At 40.2% G+C, this 21,306-nt stretch overlaps 1 protein-coding gene across 1 annotated transcript; it reads right to left on the bottom strand.

The window, feature by feature from the left end:
* Positions 1-1,237: 1,237 nt before the first annotated feature.
* Positions 1,238-21,034, bottom strand: LOC119722976 (isocitrate dehydrogenase [NAD] subunit gamma, mitochondrial-like). The gene is made up of 10 exons (XM_038193412.1): positions 20,890-21,034; positions 19,377-19,433; positions 17,398-17,495; positions 15,596-15,778; positions 14,075-14,207; positions 11,824-11,957; positions 8,020-8,122; positions 6,293-6,439; positions 2,579-2,734; positions 1,238-1,583 (listed from the first exon to the last, which is right to left on the bottom strand). The coding sequence occupies exons 1-10, from the start codon at positions 20,983-20,985 to the stop codon at positions 1,497-1,499; spliced, it is 1,194 nt and encodes a 397-aa protein (XP_038049340.1). The 5' UTR covers positions 20,986-21,034; the 3' UTR covers positions 1,238-1,496.
* Between the last annotated feature and the right edge of the window lie 272 nt (positions 21,035-21,306).

Below are 21,306 nucleotides of genomic sequence, written 5' to 3'. Positions count from 1 at the left end.
TCAGCTTCAGCTGTATATTCCCAGAAAAACAGCATTCTAGGATCTCAATTTCAAATCAAAAGTTGCTAAATCATGTTTTGAATTGTTTTGAATTGCAGCTATACGCGATGTCGCGCACTGATCCGACGAATTATAGCAACCGCGTGCGCCTGTGCGTCATGCCAATGCTTGCGCGCACTGCGCCGAATAACAAAACGAACTACTAATTTAAATTTTCCTACGGTGCAACTTAAGACGCACCGTTGGAAAGGCCTTCTTTCGTTGATCACTTCAAAATGATAGCTTGCCAGAAAGATTAATTTCACATGGAGTTTAGTACACTTACTATCTTTCAACCTAGTATGTTTTTCAACAATAATACGCCAGTTACTTTTTCGGATGGCTGCAAATGATGGACTATAGCTTTAACATAATTTATGCTAAGGTAATTACCATAATAGTCTCTCTCAAATGACGTCACTACCTACAGATTTTCACCCGCATTGGCATTTTTGTCATCGAATTCGTGACACTCATATGCTGCACCGTATCTAAATGGAAATTGCGAGTAAAATGCGTGTGTGTTTAGAACATTTTACACTACACGTACACTGCTCATGCCATATTAAGGTGCGTGAACACGTAGTTGATATTTTCCTTAAAGATATTGCTGTCTTGACACACAAATGATGTCATTATCATGGGGAAAGATATGCATTCAACATCAGAAATTCTTGAAATGTTTTCTCATGTGGCCACTCAGTTTTCTTTATGAATTGTTTTTTAACAAGATATTAATGTGACTTCTTCAAAAACTGAATCAGCCATTTTGTAAAAAAAAAAGAGTAAAATGCCTCTTAAATGACCTTCATAAATTTTTGGTTTATTTCAAAAAAAGTAATAAAAGATATCAATGCCAAAGTTAATATACAACATTTGCAAACATCAAAACAATACTTCAAAACTACCAAATTAGTATTAAATGCCTTTACTTTTGTAGTGAATAATAGTCTCAAGAATCCTGAGAAATAGTGGCACCTGGTATGCTGTCATCTTCAACTAAAAAAGTGGAATTTTTGAATCAATTTTCAACGATGGTCGTTTGAAAAACTGACTCTTTTGAAAAGTACTGCCCCCAAGTGTTATTTAGTTAGTCCACATTCTGTTTGCAATCCGTTTCACATCCCATGGGTGCCAAAACTGCTCCATTTCGTCTGAAGTAGGGTAAGGGAACCAGACTACAAGAACAGCATATTTGTTCTTGGCTTTCCCAGCATCTATAATTATATTTCCTATCTGAAATATTAATACTCCAGACTTGTGCAAAGTGAGTGGCCAAAGTTGAATGAGAACATGTTGGGTTTTCAGGTGCTTTTACTGGTTCCAATGCTAATTCCTAACATGCAAATTCTTCATAGGTTTACTACCAGGCATTTTATAGTACAGGTTTATACATATTGTAACAAGATAAATACAATAGCAGGTATCTTCACAGTTGATCTAAGAAGCACATAACTTTATTGTTTGATGGCTTGTATCTCTTGGATGACTCCCTCTACCACATCTGATGTAGCTGCGCTGCCTCCCAGATCGGCCGTATGTACCTGTTCGAAGGACAACAATACTCCATTACACAAAGTAATAAGCCATTAGCGAGAGACCTATCCCCTCCGTTCACAAGTACCCCCTCACTGGCAAAGAAAGTACAGTTGGGGGTGACCGACTGACGCCATCTTGCCTGACTGCATTTGCCGCGAAGCACGGCCACTGCGTGTACATAGTACAAATCCCCTGGTGTACATGCGTCACACACAAGGAACGGTGCGCGTCAACCAGCAAAATGTCTCGCCCATGGGACGTCGTTGCTAGGTAAAAGGGCGCCCTCTTTTGTCGGTGCACAGAGCCTATACACTTTGGGATTTACATTTGAAAAACATCTTTACACTGACTTGCTCAGAATGCTTGGCACATTTTAACTATCAATTCTCCAGACCAAAGATGCCGTTGCTAATCACATGATTCGGGGCAAGCTCTTGCATAGTTACGTAAGAGACGCTCAGCACCAATACATTGTACAGTGGGTGAGAATGGCAGCAAGACACCAGACCATGCCGGAGCCGGGGGTTGCTAGCATAAGGCTTGCCCCGAATCACGTGATATAGCAACAGTCTCTTTGGTCAGCGGAATGAAAAATAAAACGTGCAAAGCATTGGATTAAGTCAGTGTCCAGATTTTATAGAAATTTAACTCGCAAATGGCTTATTGACCCAAGTTGGATTTGAACTAGCGACTACCAAAACAATTCCAAGTGCTTTACTTCGGTCAGGCGCAGCTGTTTTTTCCTCGCCTTCCACTTCTATTGCGCGGGTTCGATTCCTGCCCTGGTCCACATGTGGATTGGGTTTTCAGTCCCTGCCTGCTTCCGTGGGTTTTCCCCGGAATATTCTTCTGGGGTTTTCCTCCCACCTCTAAAACTGAAACATCTTCTCATTGTTTTCTCACTACATGTTTCTTCAGCCTTGCGACCTACAGTACCATAGGCGCTTTGGAAGAATCCTTGGTTTTCACTACCAGAAATAAATATTCCTAGCGAACACACCTTGTTCTGTGTGACTGTTTTCATGACGGCAGCACTGATGAGTTCGGCGTGTTGGTTCAGGCCTAGATGTCTCAGGAGCAAGCAACCAGCCAGCAGCGTGGCAGTGGGATTGGCCACATTCTTTCCAGCGATGGTCTTCCCTGTGTTTCTAGTTGCCTTGTGGTTGATAACAGAAAACAAAATAACGTTAAGGCCCAAAAAAAAATCTCCGGTTTCTGGTATGCGCGCGCGTCGGCAAAATGAAAAAGTTTTTTTTTCAATGAAAGATGATGTCTCAAAACCACCAAACTCACTGGTTTGACTGGAATCCTGCTGCTGCTCAATTTTAACGTGTTTTTAGATGCGGTTATGATCGAGAATAAGCTTTATGTGGCCTCTCTGGTCTCCAATATATTTGCACTTAGTTTAGTCGGGCACCATTTGCAGTCATCAGCCGACATTTGAAGCAAAAAAATCAGGTAAAAAAAAAAAAAAAAAGCCGCGTCGCCGCACCACTTTTTGGGCAAGCACCATACCAGAAATCGGAGACTTTTTTTTTGGGCCTAAAGGAGTACTGTCCAATGCTCTTCAACAAATTCATTTTGTTTTCCTGACCATTTTTCAAATTAAATGTTTATAATGAAAACTACTATTTTGCACCCATATGAAAAAGGCTTGTTTTCCAGGCTGCTTTTGTGCACACACAGATCGAACCTGTGAGTAGACTGGTTCCTGGTACATACACTATCTATTCAGATAGGAGGCGGAAACCAGTCTATCCTGCTAGAACTGAATCATCACTGGGCTGCAATATATGTACATGTGTAAAAAGTTGAAATTATTCCAAACCGTCTTTTGTTCTTTTGTATTGCTAGAAAAAACTTTGAAAGTAAAATTTATTTTGCAGGGTGAAACACAAAAATAGCAAGGACAGTACGTGTACATCTTTAATCTAAGGTACCGCAACCATAAATTCGACAAGACTCTAAACAGACTACGTTTTGGCTGTCATGGTCACACAGTTATGATGAGCAGTTCAAGTTAACAAGACAGCTGTACATGTTCATGTATCAAACATAATAGAGGTTAAGTTAGAAGATTTTTCAAGAATGTGAACATCTTGTGTAAGTGACAGGTTGAGTGCGCGCGGGCTAACCTTTAAGCTTGCGCGCGGGCTTGCCTTCAAATATGCGCGCAGGTTGTTTTACGATGCGCACACTGAGCATTCTATATGATGCGCGTTCGTGTACGTTACTTTCACTTTCACTTCATAATCCTACATAAGAGTGTTACATAATCGCTAGCTGCTTATTTCTTCATCTAATCGACTGCGTTAGGTAAGAAAATGTTCCTTTCTGTTATGTTATACAAATGAGCCATATACCTTACGTTACTTCTTATTATTTCTTAGTCCTTTGCTGTTATAATAGATCTAGGACATTTAAGAGTTTTGTATTTGTATTCTCATTCAGCTTGGGCCACAGAGAGTCTCCTGCCGATTTACCACGGCCTCATATGCATGTAGTTAAGCTGGTCTGAAGGCGTAAACGGTACGATATTTGCTATTTCAATCATTTTATATTAGCTACTTTATATTAATGCCTTTCTCAGTATTTTGTTAGAGCGCAGACACGTCGTACTGGTTAAGAGAGTATATGCGCTCACATTTATTCATTTCATACGAGTGGTTGTTTATATAGTCAATTGATCTCATTGTTATTCTCTAATTAATTGGTGCTCATTGAACTCTATATCTGTATCTATCTTCTTTCAGTTTTCACGGTGATTCAAGATCAATAAATGCCTGTAATCATCAGTAAGAATCGTACGTCCGTTGCATCATTCATGACCAGCCCCCTAGAGCGCTTCAGCGCACCTACATCTAGGACTAACTTTATGATTTGGCTACGCCACAAAATGTATTGGCTACAACTGCTCAATCGCTGTGCGCAATATACATGTAGTGGTGTGCCCTAACGTGGCGCACTTCGACGTTTCCCCTGACTTTCCTCATGCAGTGTACTTTTTTATTCCTCACTGGTACTTTTATCTTACCCTTCTCTAGGATACTACAAAATACTACTGAGTAGTAACCTGTAGTATGCATTTCTGTCCATACAAGTGTGCACAGCACATGTGGTGCTTGCTGTTGAACCTTTGTGAACAATATCCGTGTCATGAAATTAAGTCCGAAATTCAAAAATGGTGGCGTCCGAAAATTGGGCACAAATCGGCTGAGTGCTCCCTAACGTGGCGCACTTGAAGAATGTCTTTAAAGTTGAAAATTCTTATAAACCATTATTATCTCTACTCACATACCCAACCAGAAGTTTGTCAGAAAACTATTTTCTTATTTTTTGGCGCATTTTTAAAGAGTTCACTTTGCAATTCAAAATAAAATTGTAAAATCACACCAAAATAAATGTCTCTGCTCACTTTGTTATGGGTGGATAAACTCACGATTTATGAACCAGACAGTTTAGAGTCTGATGAAATTTCTTTTTTAATACTGTGAAATTTCAGATAAACGTTTCCCTCTGGCAAGAGTTTAAAAATCAATGTACACACGTTAGGGGCCGCGCAACGTTAAGGTACATCAACAATACAGAAAGAGCGATGTTGCAGTTTCTTGTAAATTCAACAGAGGGGAAAACCTCATTTCTCACGCATTCAAAATGTTAAAATTTCCAATCCTTAGTTATTGTTCATTTCCTGTTGCTTGTTGCTGGACTTGTGGTTTACTTGTGACTTAAGTTGTAAACTGACTTTTTTATTTTATTGTGACGGGACCTGTGATGGACTACAGTCGTTTTCCTAGTTCCGGATAGCAAACATCATTCAGGCTGCATTCAGCTCAACTACTCCACGAATTCAAGTGAAATTGATTAAAAAGTTTACCTTGAGTGATGGAGAGACCAAATAATTTTCAAAACTTAAGCGCTTTTTATTTTGATTTTACGACGTCAAAAGTACCGATGTCACTTTTCCTAGTTCCGAATCGGTTCAATCAGTTCCGAATCGTTCAAAACTGCTTCACGCGAAAAAGCCAGCCAGAACCAACCAAATCAAGCATATTTTCTGATAAAGTATTATTTCATTTTCCAAAAATAGTTCATTCAAGAGAATTCCAGCAAATTTTAAAAAGAGAAAAAAACGTAAATGATTTTGAAACTTTTGTCTGCAGCGCAACAGCTCGAACTCACGCACGGACCGAAAATCTTTGACCCAGCACAGAAAACATCACACAAAATCGATTAACGCGCGTGCAGTTGGGTCATAAGTGCACGCACTATCCGGAACTAGGCAAAAGCATACGGTCATTCGTTGGCGAATTTTCTAAAATTAGAGACTTACAACTTATTTTGATTCAACAAGCATTCGATGGAAGAGTTTTAAGGACTGTAGTGTATGAACAAAATATTCGAAATCACACGGTACAAGTGATATACCGAAGAGAAAATTTATCGTCGATTCGCAGCTCCCGCGATTTTCTACAAACCATCGAAGTGCGAGTCGGAAATCTGTCCAAAATTCCTCTTCTAAAGATTTTATCGGAAAAATCTTTGTGTATCAAGGAGCTTACATTTTCCTTTTCAAAATGCACGTCATCCGAAAAAAATTTATTGGAGACTAATCCAAAAGAGGTAGGTTTTTATTTGAATCTCTCTGGAACTAGGAAAAATCCGGAACTAGGAAAACGACTGTACAACACTGAAATCTGATAAAGCTTCTCACCGTTTCAAAGACAGCGAATTCCTCTCCAATGTTCTGGCCTGGCACAATCCCCGGTCCCCCGACCAGACCGGCCCCGATGTTGCTGATGATGTTGCCATAGAGATTGGGCATCACCATGACGTCAAATTGATTGGGGTTGGACACGAGCTGTGTTGAATGAGACATAAAATGTTCAGAAATGTACGGTTAATGTTTCATTGAGAAAAAAATTAGAAAAAAATGCTAAAATGGGCATTTCCTGTCGGTGAGTCAGATTTGAATAATTATCCGCCAGCAAGTTTTGTGGTTGCATTACTTTAACCACCTACACATTCATTTTGTTTGATTATTTGTTCTGTTTCAGAATCAGAAGTACTTTTAACCCCTTAAGCACGGGTTATAATGGGGACATTCCTCCACACATAGAGCAAGTGGCCCGCATGACTGCACAGCCTTTGTGTGGTAGCGGGACTGCACAAAAGCAGCAGCTGTGGAACTACCCACTAGCCGTGTGCCACGGCATACCACAGCTGGCAACTGCATTCCAATGAGGATTAGCGGCTGCGGCCATGACCGCTTCCCAAGCGCATGGGGTTAAAAAGCATTACAGTTTGACCAGCATTCACAAAGGAACCAAAATCTTTACATAGGTTATATTTCAATCCACAGAAATCCTTGAATTTTAGCCATGGATTCTCAAAAGTAAAAAATAAGTTCCGATCCTAATTTTGACGTCAAAGCACCACGCGACCATCCAGTCTCCCCGTGAACGCCACCATTATAGTAGGCAAGCATTTGGTTAGCCATCACGTCATGTGTTGTCAACTGGACAGTAGGGCGTATTTTCGCCGAAAATAATTGCAATTTTTTAATCAAATGGCATAATGGTCACTACCTGTGCCGTGCACGGTTGTCATAAGCGTGCCGGCCCAGCACTGGGTGTTGGCTCTGCGTTTTTCTAACGGTTCTTGCCATCCATCACAGCCTTGAAGGCTTGATTACTACCTACTGCACGCGGTCCTAAATGATCTTTGCCTACTACAACGTGCAATGCTGACTTTCCGACACCCCCATGTAGTAAGACAGCCCTGTACTAATGACGCGATCAAGCTACATGTAAATGAGTCGTTTGTCGTCAATTTTGATTTTAAGATACAGCCCAATATAGGTCAGTGGGGGTGAACATTTCAAAATCGACTTTTTTGTAAAATCGGAAGGCTACATATGTCCCCTTTCTTGTCAATGATTTTTTTCTGAGAAAAACTCACGATTAAGACAAAGTAGTTAAAATGTGACATTTTTGCTGAGGAATTAATATTCAATAACCATGTTTATTGTTGCTCAATAAACACTTCAATTTTGAATTGTTGATTTCTCTGTTTGATTTCTCTATTTCTTCTTTCTGATCTGCCTGTGTTTAAGTCCCATAACTTCTGAACGGATGGTCGTATTGACATGAGGTTTTCACCAAATAAAAACTGAAAGATAGCTCTATTCACAAATGTAATAAACACCAAAATTTGATAAGGGCCAACAAACGACTCATTTAGCTTGATCGCATCACATATATCTCTCTTAACTTTTTTAAAGCATTAGAAAGAGCAGATTGAACCCTAAATTTATGTCAGTTCATATCGTGATGACTATCTGTGGGTGAAAATGTTGATAGTTGCTCAAAAAATAGTCTCATTTCTAAAATATCACTGTTTGGTATGAAGTATGTCATTGTCTCTTTGCTCAACACGTACCTGCATACAGCAATTGTCCACTATCATGTCATTGAATTCAATCTTTGGATATAGCTTAGACATGCTATGACAACTCTCCAGGAACAGACCATCGCCGAGTTTCCTGCAAGAAAAAGTATTGATGTAGTAAAGTCCTTTTCCAAATCCTTACATAAACTGAAATAAAAAGTTTTAACCCTAACTCCCTAGGCCTTTTTGCTAGGATGTAGCCTCAATCCTGCAAAATCCTCCAATTGGCCTCATGGAAAAATAGCATATAGCCTCAATCCTGCAAATTCCTCCATTATTTCTAAAATATGGTCCATGGAGGGGTGACCACTGCCTGAATCCTGCAAAATCCTCCGGCTATGACTGTCAATAGGCTGAGGCAGAGGCAGTGACATCCTGGAGCAGTGCTGAGGATGTCAAGTATAATCAAGGACTAAATTTATGCACGGCTGAGCATAAACAACACAAGGTCCGGTCCAAGACCTTGACACAGTGCGTACTCCGAAATCAGCAACGTACTTTGGCCATGTAACCTCAATCCTGCACATTCCTCCAATTTGCAAAAAGGATTTTGGAGGATTCAGGGCCGTTAGGGTTAAAATAGGAATCAAGCCAAGGTGCTAAGGCTGTGCTGGCTCAATATTTTGGAGGGTAGGAATGTGAATGTTTGGACATACAGCTAGCATACACATGCAAGAAGTCCATGAATATTTGTAAAGATGCTGCACTTTCAACTCATAATGAAATGCCCAAACACTCCAATCAATGCGACTAGTTACTCAGATTTAATTTTAACAGCACCAGCTTATATGTGACCTGTCATCACAAAATGAGCTTCAAGTCAGACTTTTTAAGAATTGAGATTTTTATATATCTGGATTCTGCAGGACAAGAGCTTTTCAATGGTATACAACATTAAGAGGTATCGAGTTCAGTAACGGAAATATAGACCACCAAGTTACTGGAAGTGGTGAAACTGAATCTTGAGAAAATGGCATTTAAATATCTTGCACAGTCAATGTAAAACAGGATGAAATAGGTTTTAACCCTAACCGCCCTGAATCCTTCAAAATCGTCTTTTGCCAAAGTGGAGGAATTTGGAGGATTGGGGTTACATGGCAAAAGTGTGTTACTGATTTCGTAGGATGCACTTTGTCAAAGGTGTTGGGCCGGACCTTGTGTTGTTTTTGCTCAGCCATGCATATATATAGGCCTGGATTATGCTTGAAATCCTCCGTACTGCTCCAGGATGTCACTGGCCAAGCCTCAACATATTGACAGTCACTGCCGCAGGATGTTGCAGGATTCAGGCAGTGGTCACACCTCCACAGACCATAGGCATGAAATAGTGGAGGAATTTGTAGGATTGAGGCTATATGCTATTTTTCCATGAGGCCAATTGGAGGATTTTGCAGGATTGAGGCTACATCCTAGCAAAAAGGCCTAGGGAGTTAAGGTAACAGATCTTTGACAGAACAACAACAAAAAATGGAGAAAGGTCGCACAGGACTTACAGATTAAGGTTCACCCAAAAAATTGATCACCCTTTCAAATTGTGGCTTTTCCCCACTGTACTGCAAAATGGCAATTTCCAACTTTAACCCTAACAACCCTGAGCCCATCAAGCTCCAACAGCGGGTTTTGCTTGATTTTGGCAGGGTTAGTACCGAACACTGGCCAGCTGGTGTTGGACTTTGATTGACTGGGTACCAAAGGCCCAGGGAGACCCTGTTGAATTTTGTGAGGTTCGGGGCAGAAGGGCATGAGATTTGTGAACACGTTGGAGTTTGAGGGAGTTCACTGGCACTTCTTCGTGGGTATGCTCACCCACGGTCCTCAGCACAGTTTGTGGTCAAATGTGCATGTACATGGGAGTTCACAGGCATTTCTTCGTGGGTACGCTCACCCACGGTCCCCAGTACAGTTCCTGGTCAAATATATTGCTTTATTTTGTTAGGTTTGGTACCATCCCTATCCAATCACTCGACAATGCATAGGCCCATCCATACCAAGTCAATCAAACTCCAACAGTTGGAGTTTGGCAGGTTTAGTACTGTTCCCCGTACAAGGCCTGTTGGAGTTTGGCAGTTTTGGTACCAGTGCTTACAGACCTGTATGCAGCTGTTGAAATTTGTTAGGTTTGGTATCCTTTCTAGTGCAAGAGCCTAGGGGGTTAGGGTTAAGCTCATTTCGTGACGACAGGTCACATATTTCAGTATTTGTGTCTGACTCATGAAGGACTTGACTGTTACATAGATCAAACACATTCACAAACATGAATTTGTTATGCCACAGCAAGAATTCGCATTACAAATTCACAAAAAAGGGAGCAAAATTATAAAGCTTGGCAAATTTCACTGCATGCTAACACTTATTACGTCAAATTCACATTGCATCACAAAGCGTGAGAGGGCCTTAAACCCTTTAAACTCAGCCCTAATTTTGAGGTTTTTTTGACTAAGTTAAATTCTTGGACTATTTTCATTAGTATTCTTTATTATGTCTGGGTAAGTTACCGGTATATGCCAACTGAAAGCTTGTCAGCTAGGCAATAACACATTGTGAAAAAAATATCAAAATATGACACCCCCCTCTCAATGGCGGCCATTTTGAAAAGTGAAATTTTGGGTTGTTTTAATCTTTTTTTGAAAGCGTAACGTTCAGATACAAAAACGAATGACACCACTGGGTAGCCAGTCAATAAAGCTAAAAAATGGTATCAAACATGAGTCAAAAGAGGGCGGCAAACACAAAATACAATACTCTGAAATTTTCGGTTGTCGGCGATCAATTTTACACAGGGCTGAGTTGATAGGGCTAACATGGCTAAGGCTGAACATCAATAACTTCCTTGTTGATTTTACATAAAGAATGCATAGCTGCCAACTTTTCAAAATCCAAATTAGTAATCCTCCCGCGCGGTCATTTTCAACTGCGCGTACACTAATAACAGTGTATGTACCAGCTTTACCAACATCGAGTATAGGTTCATGGTTTACATGTACACATACATGTGCATACCCTTCTTGTTGTGATTAACAATGTACTGTAGGCCATAGGATAATTAAAAAAAAAATAATTTAGTAATAAAAAAAAATCTTGTTTTACTGTCTAAGGTATTTGTTTGTTGAAGTCAAATAAATAATAACAATAATAACGTGTACTCATATTTTTCTGAGATGCATGCTATGAGTTTCGAGTTTGTATGTTTGTACACACATTGATTTAGGGCCACCGTATGCAATAGAATTTAAAAATATCCCGCCAACATACCTTGCAAACGCATGCTGATTTATCTTTTCTGGACGTTGAGATAAACTTAAACTCTATTACCAATTCTTCCAACCATACTGTTATTAAATTCCATGATCAAAATCTTGCACTGATAGGTCTTATCCCGGTAAATAAGCGACCAATGTGCTCACGACCATCACTGAAAAGTAGTCAGTACACACATCCACACATCCACGAAGTGCACACAAAATGACACACCACTGAAAAATATTTTTAGTCTGGTCCTCAAGTACTCCACTGCGCACATAGCAATGGTGTCTATCAGGTGCTTGACTGCATTGCTTATTAGACTTGTCACCAGTCAATCCATTATCGAAGCATTTCGCCAGAAGTTTTCGGGCAAAAACGATACATTACACATATTTTTTTTTGTTAGGTAGAAAGTGGGAAATTCGTAATTTTTTAGTGGCAATTCGTATTTTCGTAATTTAACAAAATATTCGTAATAATTACGAAAAATTCTTAATAGTTGGCAGCTATGAGAATGAACTAAATACGGTAAAGAAAGGAACATTTTCTCACATGATATTGGCCTTGTGAATGGCAGTCACCTTCTTACGATTGTGCCTGGTTGCGTAGTCAAATGCATACTTGGCGATGCGCTCTGACCGTTCGGCTGTTATGATCTTGAGGCTTTCCACCACACCATTTGCACTCTGCCCAAAAAAACCAAACCAAACAAACAAACAAAATAAGGAGTTAAACACTTTTTATGTGTTTATAAACCATCTAATGAGCAAACTAAAACAAACTTAAATGGATTCAGGGATGTAAAAGACATATTTTGAAAAGAAAATGCTTGTAACTGATCGATTTAACAAACAGAAATGAAACTTGTATCGTTTCGGTTTGCGGTAACACCATGTGGTAATAACTACTGCTTAGAAGATATTAGTTCTGAAAAGAACTTGTCCTGCTTAGTATCAACTTTCGCTAAGTACTTTTTGTTCTGATAAGAACAGTCCTGCTTTGAGTTCTAAAAGACTGAAATAAAACCCTTCTGCAAAAGTCTTTCAAAATTATACTTTGAATGTGTATTTTAGAACTATGACGAATATACCGAATATTCGATCATCATTCAAATGGCATTTTCCATTTTGAACATTCATCCCCTTATAGGGGATTTTGGCTAGAATGCCTGCTAAACGCAACAACATACAACACTTGTCAAAGCAAGAATCCTGCCCAATTAAGCAAGATCCATCAGGTTAAAAAAGTCTCAAGGCCAAACTGCCTCAGAGTCTGTGGTCACCAACTGCAGCAGTATACAACTGTGGCATTGTTCAATGGGACTAGCTCTCATCATCTCAGAATTGGCCATTTATGCACTGGTGTTGATGGCTCTATGCAGCAAGGCTCCACAGACTTTTACATCTGATGCACTGTGTTGCGTCTGGCAGGATAAGGGCTCGAACCCTGACAGGGAGCATTGTGCTTGTGTTCTTGGGCATGACATTTCACTACAATTGCCTCTCTCCACCCAGGAGAATACATGGCTACCTGTGAGGGTAGAGACCTAATTGCGCTGACCTCAAGCTGCTGCAGAAAAATGATCTCATGGCCTGATGAACAGGGATAATTGTTTTTAATAGTGCTTTGTTTCCTTTGGCAAAAGTAGTTTTGTAGATACCACCCTCCTACTGATATAACTGTCACAAACCGTCAAAAAATATACCCACTTCCTCTCCCATAGCTTTTGTACAGGCTGGTCACCACCTACCAGATCCCCTATGGATTAAAGATAAAGTCCATCATTTGCAATTTGTGCATTTTGTTCGTTTGGAGCAACAAAAGTGTTCAAAATCTAATGAAGGATACTGAACAACTAACCTGATGAAGTTTCAGCTTAGCTTCAGCTGTATATTCCGAGAAAAACAGCATTCTAGGATCTCAATTTCAAATCAAAAGTTGCTGAATCATGTTTTGAATTCGTTTTGAATTGTAGCTATACGCGATGTCGCGAACTGATCGGACGAATGATAGCAACCGCGCGCACCTGTGCGTCGTGCCCATGCTTGCGCGTGCTGCGCCGAATAACAAAACGAACTACTAATTTAAATTTTCCTACGGTGCGTCTTAAGACGCACCGTTGGAAAGGCCTTCTTTCGTTGATTACTTCAAAATGACAGCTTGCCAGAAAGAATAATTTCACAGGGAGTTTAGTCCCCTTGCTATCTTTCAACCAAGTATGTTTTTCAACAATAATTATGCCAGTTACTTTTCGGATAGCTGCAAATGATGGACTATAGCTTAAAACCGTATATTTGTCAAAGCCTGTTGAAGGGGTTTGATAGATAGGGTGACCATTAATACTTGTTTAGCAGCCATTTCACAGGCATGCAAATGGACTTTAGAAAAAACAAGGAAATTCTAAACCACACAAGACTTTGTACAGTGATTTTCAATTTGTAATGGCATTCATGAGAAGTGAAAAACGAGGAAATTAGCGGATCCGAGGAAAAAATGTATGCCTGATTTTAAAGGCCGATGCCTTTGTTAGGCTGGAATGCATTAGCGAACCTTTTGTGCCTTCATGGTTACTGAGCTAAATCCATCATTGACGGGCACTCACCACCACTGACCCACCACACGTATCAATGTCAGTCAAGGCATGGTACCTTCAGTTAACATACCTACCACAGCCTGTCAATTGTACCAATATGAGGCCAGTTTACAGACCTGTTAAAACCTGTCAAATGATAGCGTTTGACGTACAAAGATTGTCACTGAGAGAGAGGGGGGGGGTGTAAGAATTGCTCAGTGTGTTTCAGACCTCGTGTTCCAAGCTGGAGTATTCACCCTCCGTGTTTTCTCTGATAATGGTGATGTCAATGTTGCTGTGTTTGGTCTTCAGGCCCGGCAGGCTCTTGCAGTGGATCACGTTGGCAAACAGGTCCAGCCCAACCCTGTGAATCATCAACACAAATGTCGTAACAAGAGGTGGTACCAGGAACGTACTGGTAAACTCAACTAGGCTTGTGCAGTATTGGATTCCCAGAGTCTATGGTATAACGTCACAGAAATATCGAGCAGTGTTCGGTATTATCAGGTACTTTTCTGGACGGACTATTATGTCGTCGCGTCAGTGCAACAAGGTCGTAACTTCATTCTGCAACAAAGTCGTATCTCGCGCGAATACGCTCAGTGCAACAAGGTCGTATCTCGACGTCCATTGACTTTGCGTGTACATCCGGGTTATTTTAAGCGAGATACGACCTTTTGACATTCTAAAACTCGCGTTTTCGTCGTTCATGCCATTTTAGGAGATAACGACCTTGTTGCACTGACGCGACGATGTTATTAAAATACAATCACACAGGTGGTATTAGGAAACTGCAAATAGGCAGCACGGGCAGAAATCCAAAGGCCCTGCTGGATGACTAGTGAGCACAATTTCCAATTTATCTAGATACCGTGGTCACAAGAATTTATACAATTGTGACCTGTTCTGTCAAAAGCAGACGCTTCTGGGCAGAGGTTGAAATTGAGATAGGGCCAAAAAACGCTGTGGGGTGATTTTTATCGATTTTCAAATGTTTGCATATTTGTAATCCTGAACATGTCTAAAATATATTATAAAAGTTTGAAACCCTAATTTGAACTCTACATATACTATTTTTGATGATTTTGATAAGGTATATCAGTTAAAGAAATAACTGTTTTGTGACGTACGTGGCCATTTTCTCCGTTTTCTACTTTTCGACACAATGAACTTCAAAATAGCATAACTCTGCCCAGAAATGACCAGTTTCAAAAATTAAACCACCTATTAAAAGGAAAAAGAACATATGTTAACAATATGTAAAAATATCATTTTTGACCTTACGCCCAGAAAAGTCTGATTTTGACAGAACAGGTCACAATTATCCATATACATGTAGTGCAGGCCCGACCAAGTTATTTCCGTCACTTTTTGTTTAATGGGATTTTGCAAGCATGTGGTCACATTCAAGAAGGAAACCCATGGTAATGAGATTCCATAAGGAGGTCGTACGCATTTCGGTATATTGACATCATTTGGTTTTGCTTGGTATAAAAAAACAATTATCACTATACAACATTATTGATATAAAGTCCAAACCTACACCAGGCATGCAACTGAGATTTTAGAAAAAACAAGGAAATTCGAAACCACACAAGACTTTGTACAGTGTTTTTCAATTTGTAATGGCATTCACGAGAAGTAAAAAAACGAGGAAATCAGCGGATCCGAGGAAAAGTTGCATGCCTGCTACACGCATAGCTTGTTTGGCCAGTAGGATCGATGTTGACAAACTTGCCCAAATGTACGCACCTGAGACGAACGTTGTCCGATTTACAGACAGCAAATCGGTTGACATCCGTGTGGATGTTTCCTTTCAGCGCCGTCCCGTTCCTCTTGATGGCTACTATTGCGTCTTCTACTCCTTCTCCTTCGACTGATTCTCTCTCCCCACTCAACGTGAACTCCTCAAAATCAATCGGAGCATCGGCATGCCTAGAAAAACAGTCAATCAAAAGGAAAACCGACCATGTTGACTTTAATCAACCCATTAGCACCCGTTAAAGCTATAGTCCACCATTTGCAGCCATCCGAAAAAGTATCTGGAGTATTATTGTTGAAAAACATACTTGGTTGAAAGATAGTAAGAGGACTAAACTCCCTGTGAAATTAATCTTTCTGGCAAGCTATCATTTTGAAGTAATCAACGAAAGAAGGCCTTTCCAACGGTGCGTCTTAAGACGCACCGTAGGAAAATTTAAATTAGTTCGTTTTGTTATTCGGCGCAGCGCGCGCAAGCATTGGAACGACGCACAGGCGCGCGCGGTTGCTATAATTCGTCGGATCAGTGTGCGACATCGCGTATAGCTGCAATTCAAAACATGATTCAGCAACTTTTGATTTGAAATTGAGATCCTAGAATGCTGTTTTTCTCGGAATATACAGCTGAAGCTGAGCTGAAACTTCATCAGGTTAGTTGTTCAGTATCCTTCATTAGATTTTGAACACTTTTGTTGCTTCAAACGAACAAAATGCACAAATTACAAATGATGGACTATATCTTTAAACATTGTATTATGTTGTATTTGTTGGGCGCAATTGGTGGATCTGGGGTATCGTCCAATTGGCATGATCAGTTGATCGTGCCACCACTGGCTGATTATGCTGCTATGGGCCTTATGCACGAGTCGGTAAAATATACGAAAACGAGGTAAAATCTTAATATTTGGAACTTGCGAAGAGAAACGAAAGCACGTTAATTACTAATTAATTCCAGTCTGCTTCAATTAATAATTTAAAATTTGTAATAAACATTCCCTTATGTTTAAAGCCAGATTTTAAAAAAAAATGACAGAAAAATAAGGCTGCATTATGCCTGCATAAATAGTCTGGCGCCATCCCATTCAACAGTTAACAATTAAAGAAATACATTTAGGGAACTCGACAAAAAAAACCAACTCGTGCATAAGACCCATTGATCGATCACACTTTCTGTCAATATCACAGCTCTGGAGATTGGTTTAAAAGAAGGGAAGTAATTAAAGTCTGAGATTTTGTACAAGATCGACCGAATCACATTTCTACACAAGCGATAGCACAAATCAAGCAAAAGCGCAAATCCACTGATCGCAGCCAACATATCTACTTCCCGATGAAACTATAGGAACAGTACAGTGCTAGGGCTGTTTGGGATGGTACAGGGAGTAACAGGCAGGACAGATGGGGACAGTACAGTGACTAACATGACTAATGGGTTAATATAAAGAAATTGTTTGGGATAGGATTTGAACCTGTGACCTCTGCTGCCGAGTGTTTCTGGTAGCTGTCCGTGGTAGTTATTTGGGGTTTTTTGGGGGGAGGGGGCATGTTAGCCTTCCACTTTTGGGGTCCAGGTTCAAATCCCACCATGGTAAACATGTGGATGATTTGCTACATCTGTGGATTTCTTTTGAGCATTATTCAGACTTTTCCTTTCACCTAGAAAAACTGACCATTTTAACAAATTCTCTCTTTGGTATTTTTCATAAAGCTTTTTAGCTACAGTGTCTAAAGTGTACTTTTGAGGAATCCTTCGTTGAGAACTAGATCACAACGACTGCACTGACAATACTCACCTGAAAACCTCCTTCACGTGAGACATTAACTCTGGGCCGATTCCATCGCCAGGAATTAACGTCACGGTGTGCCAACCCCCATACCGAGCTGGTATGTGCTGTCAAAAAGAAGCACAAAATCCCTCAATTAAAGGGAATATACAACATTTGCAAACATCGAACAATAAAACTACCAAGTTTTTACGAAATACCTTACTAGGATGTTGGTAAATGACAGTCTGAAGCATCCTGTCAAATTATGGCACCAGGTGTGAAGTCATTTTTAAGAAAATTGTATTTTTGTATACATTTCCAACGGTGGTCGGCCGATCACCGTTGGAAAAACCTAACTATTTTTCAACTACTGCTCCAAATTTACCTTTATTTTCCCAGTCCAAATTGTGTTTGCTATTAGTTACATGTTCATGAACGGGTGCAGGCCGGCTAGACTGGTTCCCTTACTTCCCTTACCTTACAATTTTCTGGCATCTATAAATTGATCCATTTTATGTTTAGTGGAGTCAGGGAACCAGACTACTTGATTTTTTTTGTTTTTCTTGGTTTTTCCAGCATTTTCGAACACAACATTTCAAACATGTCAGTGTAACAATATTTGATCTATGACACTAACCCCTCAAATACATGTAGTTCATTTCTGAAAATTACAGCAAAAGCCAATGATGTACATTCCCTTTAACTATATGCTGACTGGATAGAACATGGCCATTACACCGTACAGTAAGTTATGTCGCTTTTTGACCACAGAGCCCCCGGTCTTCAAACTATGGCAGCCAATATATGAACGTTCTATGAGTACAATAAAGAAAGCACTGTTTCAAGATTTGGCGCACGCTGTATCAAGATTTGACACCCATTTTTGTATTATGATGCTCTGAAAAAGGACAATTTTTCCAACGTGATTATATTTAAAATCGTTGAAAAAGGTGAATTTATGTGATACCCAAAAGTGAACCTTGACATATGAAACACTGTAAACCGTCGCAGACAAAAGGTAAAGAAAAAAACCCACCAGATCTACGACAGCAAGCTTTCCTTTTCATTTGTAACCGACACAGTCTTCCTTATATGGCTTCAACCGACCTTGACTAGCCAGATACTGTACAGAGATCCAAAAGCAGAAAACCCACTGGAAGTGGGTGCAACTAATGCAATGCTTTCATTTTGTACTGGTTGCTAGCCTTTTGCTTAATAATGAAAGGTTTGCGGAAACACCATGTGCGAATAATTTCTCAACTAAGAGAATGGTTCTGAAAAGAACCAGAGATATAAACACGACGTTCCGGTCAGTATGCTCTGACCGTCTTCAGGAGAGTGCCTAAGGGTTCTTCAGTGATCTAGTTCTTCAGGAGAGTGCCTTCCTGAAGACGGTCAGAGCATACTGACCAGAACGTCGAGTTTATACCTCTGGTTCTTTTCAGAACCATTCTCTTAGTTGAGAAATTATTCGCACATGGTGTTTCCGCAAACCTTTCATTATTTAGTATCTCCACCATGCAAAGCCTCAAATCTTACTTAGCCTTTTGCTTGCAGATTCCCGTGTGGCAGGTATTTGGAGTAGTTATGAAACGATTCCGTTCTTTGAATCAAGCCTAGGCGGACTAGGGCTATGAAAAAACTCAAAGCTCCTATATGCAAAACTCAATGGCATCATTTGCTTACATTTGCCCCCCCCCCCCAAAAAAACCCCACTTAACAAGGGTTCTAATCAGTTTTAAACAACTTTCCTGAACCTATTTCAACTTCTCATTCATGTCCAAAAACAGGATATGATTGCTGCACTTTGTCAATTGAAATACACCAACAAAAGTGTATCTCCAAAATTGCTGCACTTTGTCAATTGAAATACACCAACAAAACTGTCCCCAAAACGGGATATGATTACTGCACGCTGTCAATCAAAATACCGGTACAACAACAAAAGCTAGAAAAGCGCCAAATAAAATTGAAAGACTTGATCAAGTTAGAATTGAAATACTCACACCAGATGACTGATGTCGTCTTGTGCAACTTGTCTGCAGTCCAGCTATGAGCAGAGGCTGTCAATAAAGGAAAAATGAGGTTAAAAGGGTGATTGTGTAGCTATGGCCCCTCTTGCATGTTAATAGTTCTAAAACATAGTTTTGATTTATATGGCAGTGTATATTTGCAATTATAACACCTCACCCGCAGATTCTGTGTCTTGATTGGCCGAGAGCGAGTCACATGATACTTTCTATTTTTGCTATCTTTCTGTGCACGGCCAAAAGTACTATACCCGTAGCAACCAAAGTACTATACCATTAGCAACCAAAGTACTATTTCCACGGCGCGGCATTTGTGTGCAAATGCATGCTGGTGTGCGCGTTTTGTTCCAAAGAGAGCGCGCCACAGAGTTGGGTTCAAACATTTCGCGAAGGGGTAGTTTGGAAGAGAGAAATACATTTTCCACCAATTTTGTATTGAAATTGAAGTTTATTTCAACTGTGTTCAGATTTAAATAATTTAAAATATTATAACCAAGCAGAATCTGTGGGTGAAGTGTTATAAAACAAATATTGAATGCTTTATCTCGTGGTGAAGTAAAACTAGCCTCCCTCGGTGATCCATGGAGCATTCTATTTTCCCTCGGCTTCGCCTCGGGAAAATAGAATGTCTATGGATCACCTCTGGAGGCTAGTTTTACTACACCAACCGAAGCAGTCAATATTTGTATACTGTGAATCGGTGTCCAATTTAAAAAACTTATTTTACCGGCACGACACTGAAGATGTACAGCGACTATTTCTTGGGACTTTTTTTACTGCGACAAGATCTGGTTTGTCCATGGTTTCATTGTCGTTGTAACTTCAATCATACAAACAGTTCAAATTGTCCTCTGGGCAATTCCACGGTAACTCACATTACATTTTCGTAACGTGAGTACGTCTTGTTTATCATACATAACACATTTTTCTGGAAGTCATCTTTGGTGCTTAGGTAGGTCTAGGTCTACTGCATTTATCGTCTGGGGGCCACGTGCACTGATCTCTATTCAGGATCTATGGCACAGGAAACAGCCGTCGTATTTGCAACTCGCGCCCTCGCTCGACAAGCAATTTGCATAAACGCGACGTCACAGCTTGAGGTCATCTCTTGTCACATTCAAAATGGCTGCCATCACCGAACGTTTCACGAGTGCATATGGGCTCCAGAAAGATTCAAGAATATCTCGGAAAATTGAACATCATTACAGTACACCTAAGCATCCCAGAAGTGATAGATGGGACATCGTAGAATACAACCATATGTAAGAAATTCCCTGCAATTTTTATGAAAACGTCCTCAGTAGTGCGCGGACCACGGTGTGTGGCCTTAGGTTCAGCGCAGCATTATGCATACCGACGGCCACACTAGTCATGCTAGTGGGGCTAGCTAGCACTCAGCTCAAACCAAAAAGTAAGTCAGTTAACATTGGCCAGCGCCGGCAAATTCCAAACCATGACCATGTCTTGCAGTGTTGTCTACTCGACTTACCTTTTTAACTGCATCGGGAATTCTGGACTCTCCATATAACCAAAACTGAATCTTCAAAAACTGTGGGATTCTTCGAAGTAACATGGGCGCAGCCATCTTGTTATATTGCAGTCTGGCGCATGCGCATCATAGCCGCGCTACGTTTGAAACACGAACTACACGGCATTTTGTTTTCGAACAAGTACGTTACTTTTTTATTTCCAACCGTGTAGTTGATGTTCTCCCTTAGAACACGTACTTCAAGTATTGTGTAGTTGGTGGTTTTGTATTTTCAAATGTGCATTTGGCATTATTTTAGAAGCGTAGATCGTGTTTTTCTTTCAAACAGGTTGTATGGCAGTTTGTAGTGTTACTCTGCACATGCGCGTGCACATCCTGAGACTAAAACATTTTAGGTAAAAAAATATCAGTTGATTT

The sequence above is a fragment of the Patiria miniata genome, unplaced genomic scaffold (genome assembly GCF_015706575.1).
Source record: "Patiria miniata isolate m_02_andy unplaced genomic scaffold, ASM1570657v1 HiC_scaffold_16, whole genome shotgun sequence".
In the NCBI taxonomy this organism is placed as follows: domain Eukaryota; kingdom Metazoa; phylum Echinodermata; class Asteroidea; order Valvatida; family Asterinidae; genus Patiria; species Patiria miniata.
The sequence above is the reverse complement of the archived record's forward strand: the minus strand, read 5'-3'. Positions and strand labels throughout refer to the sequence as shown.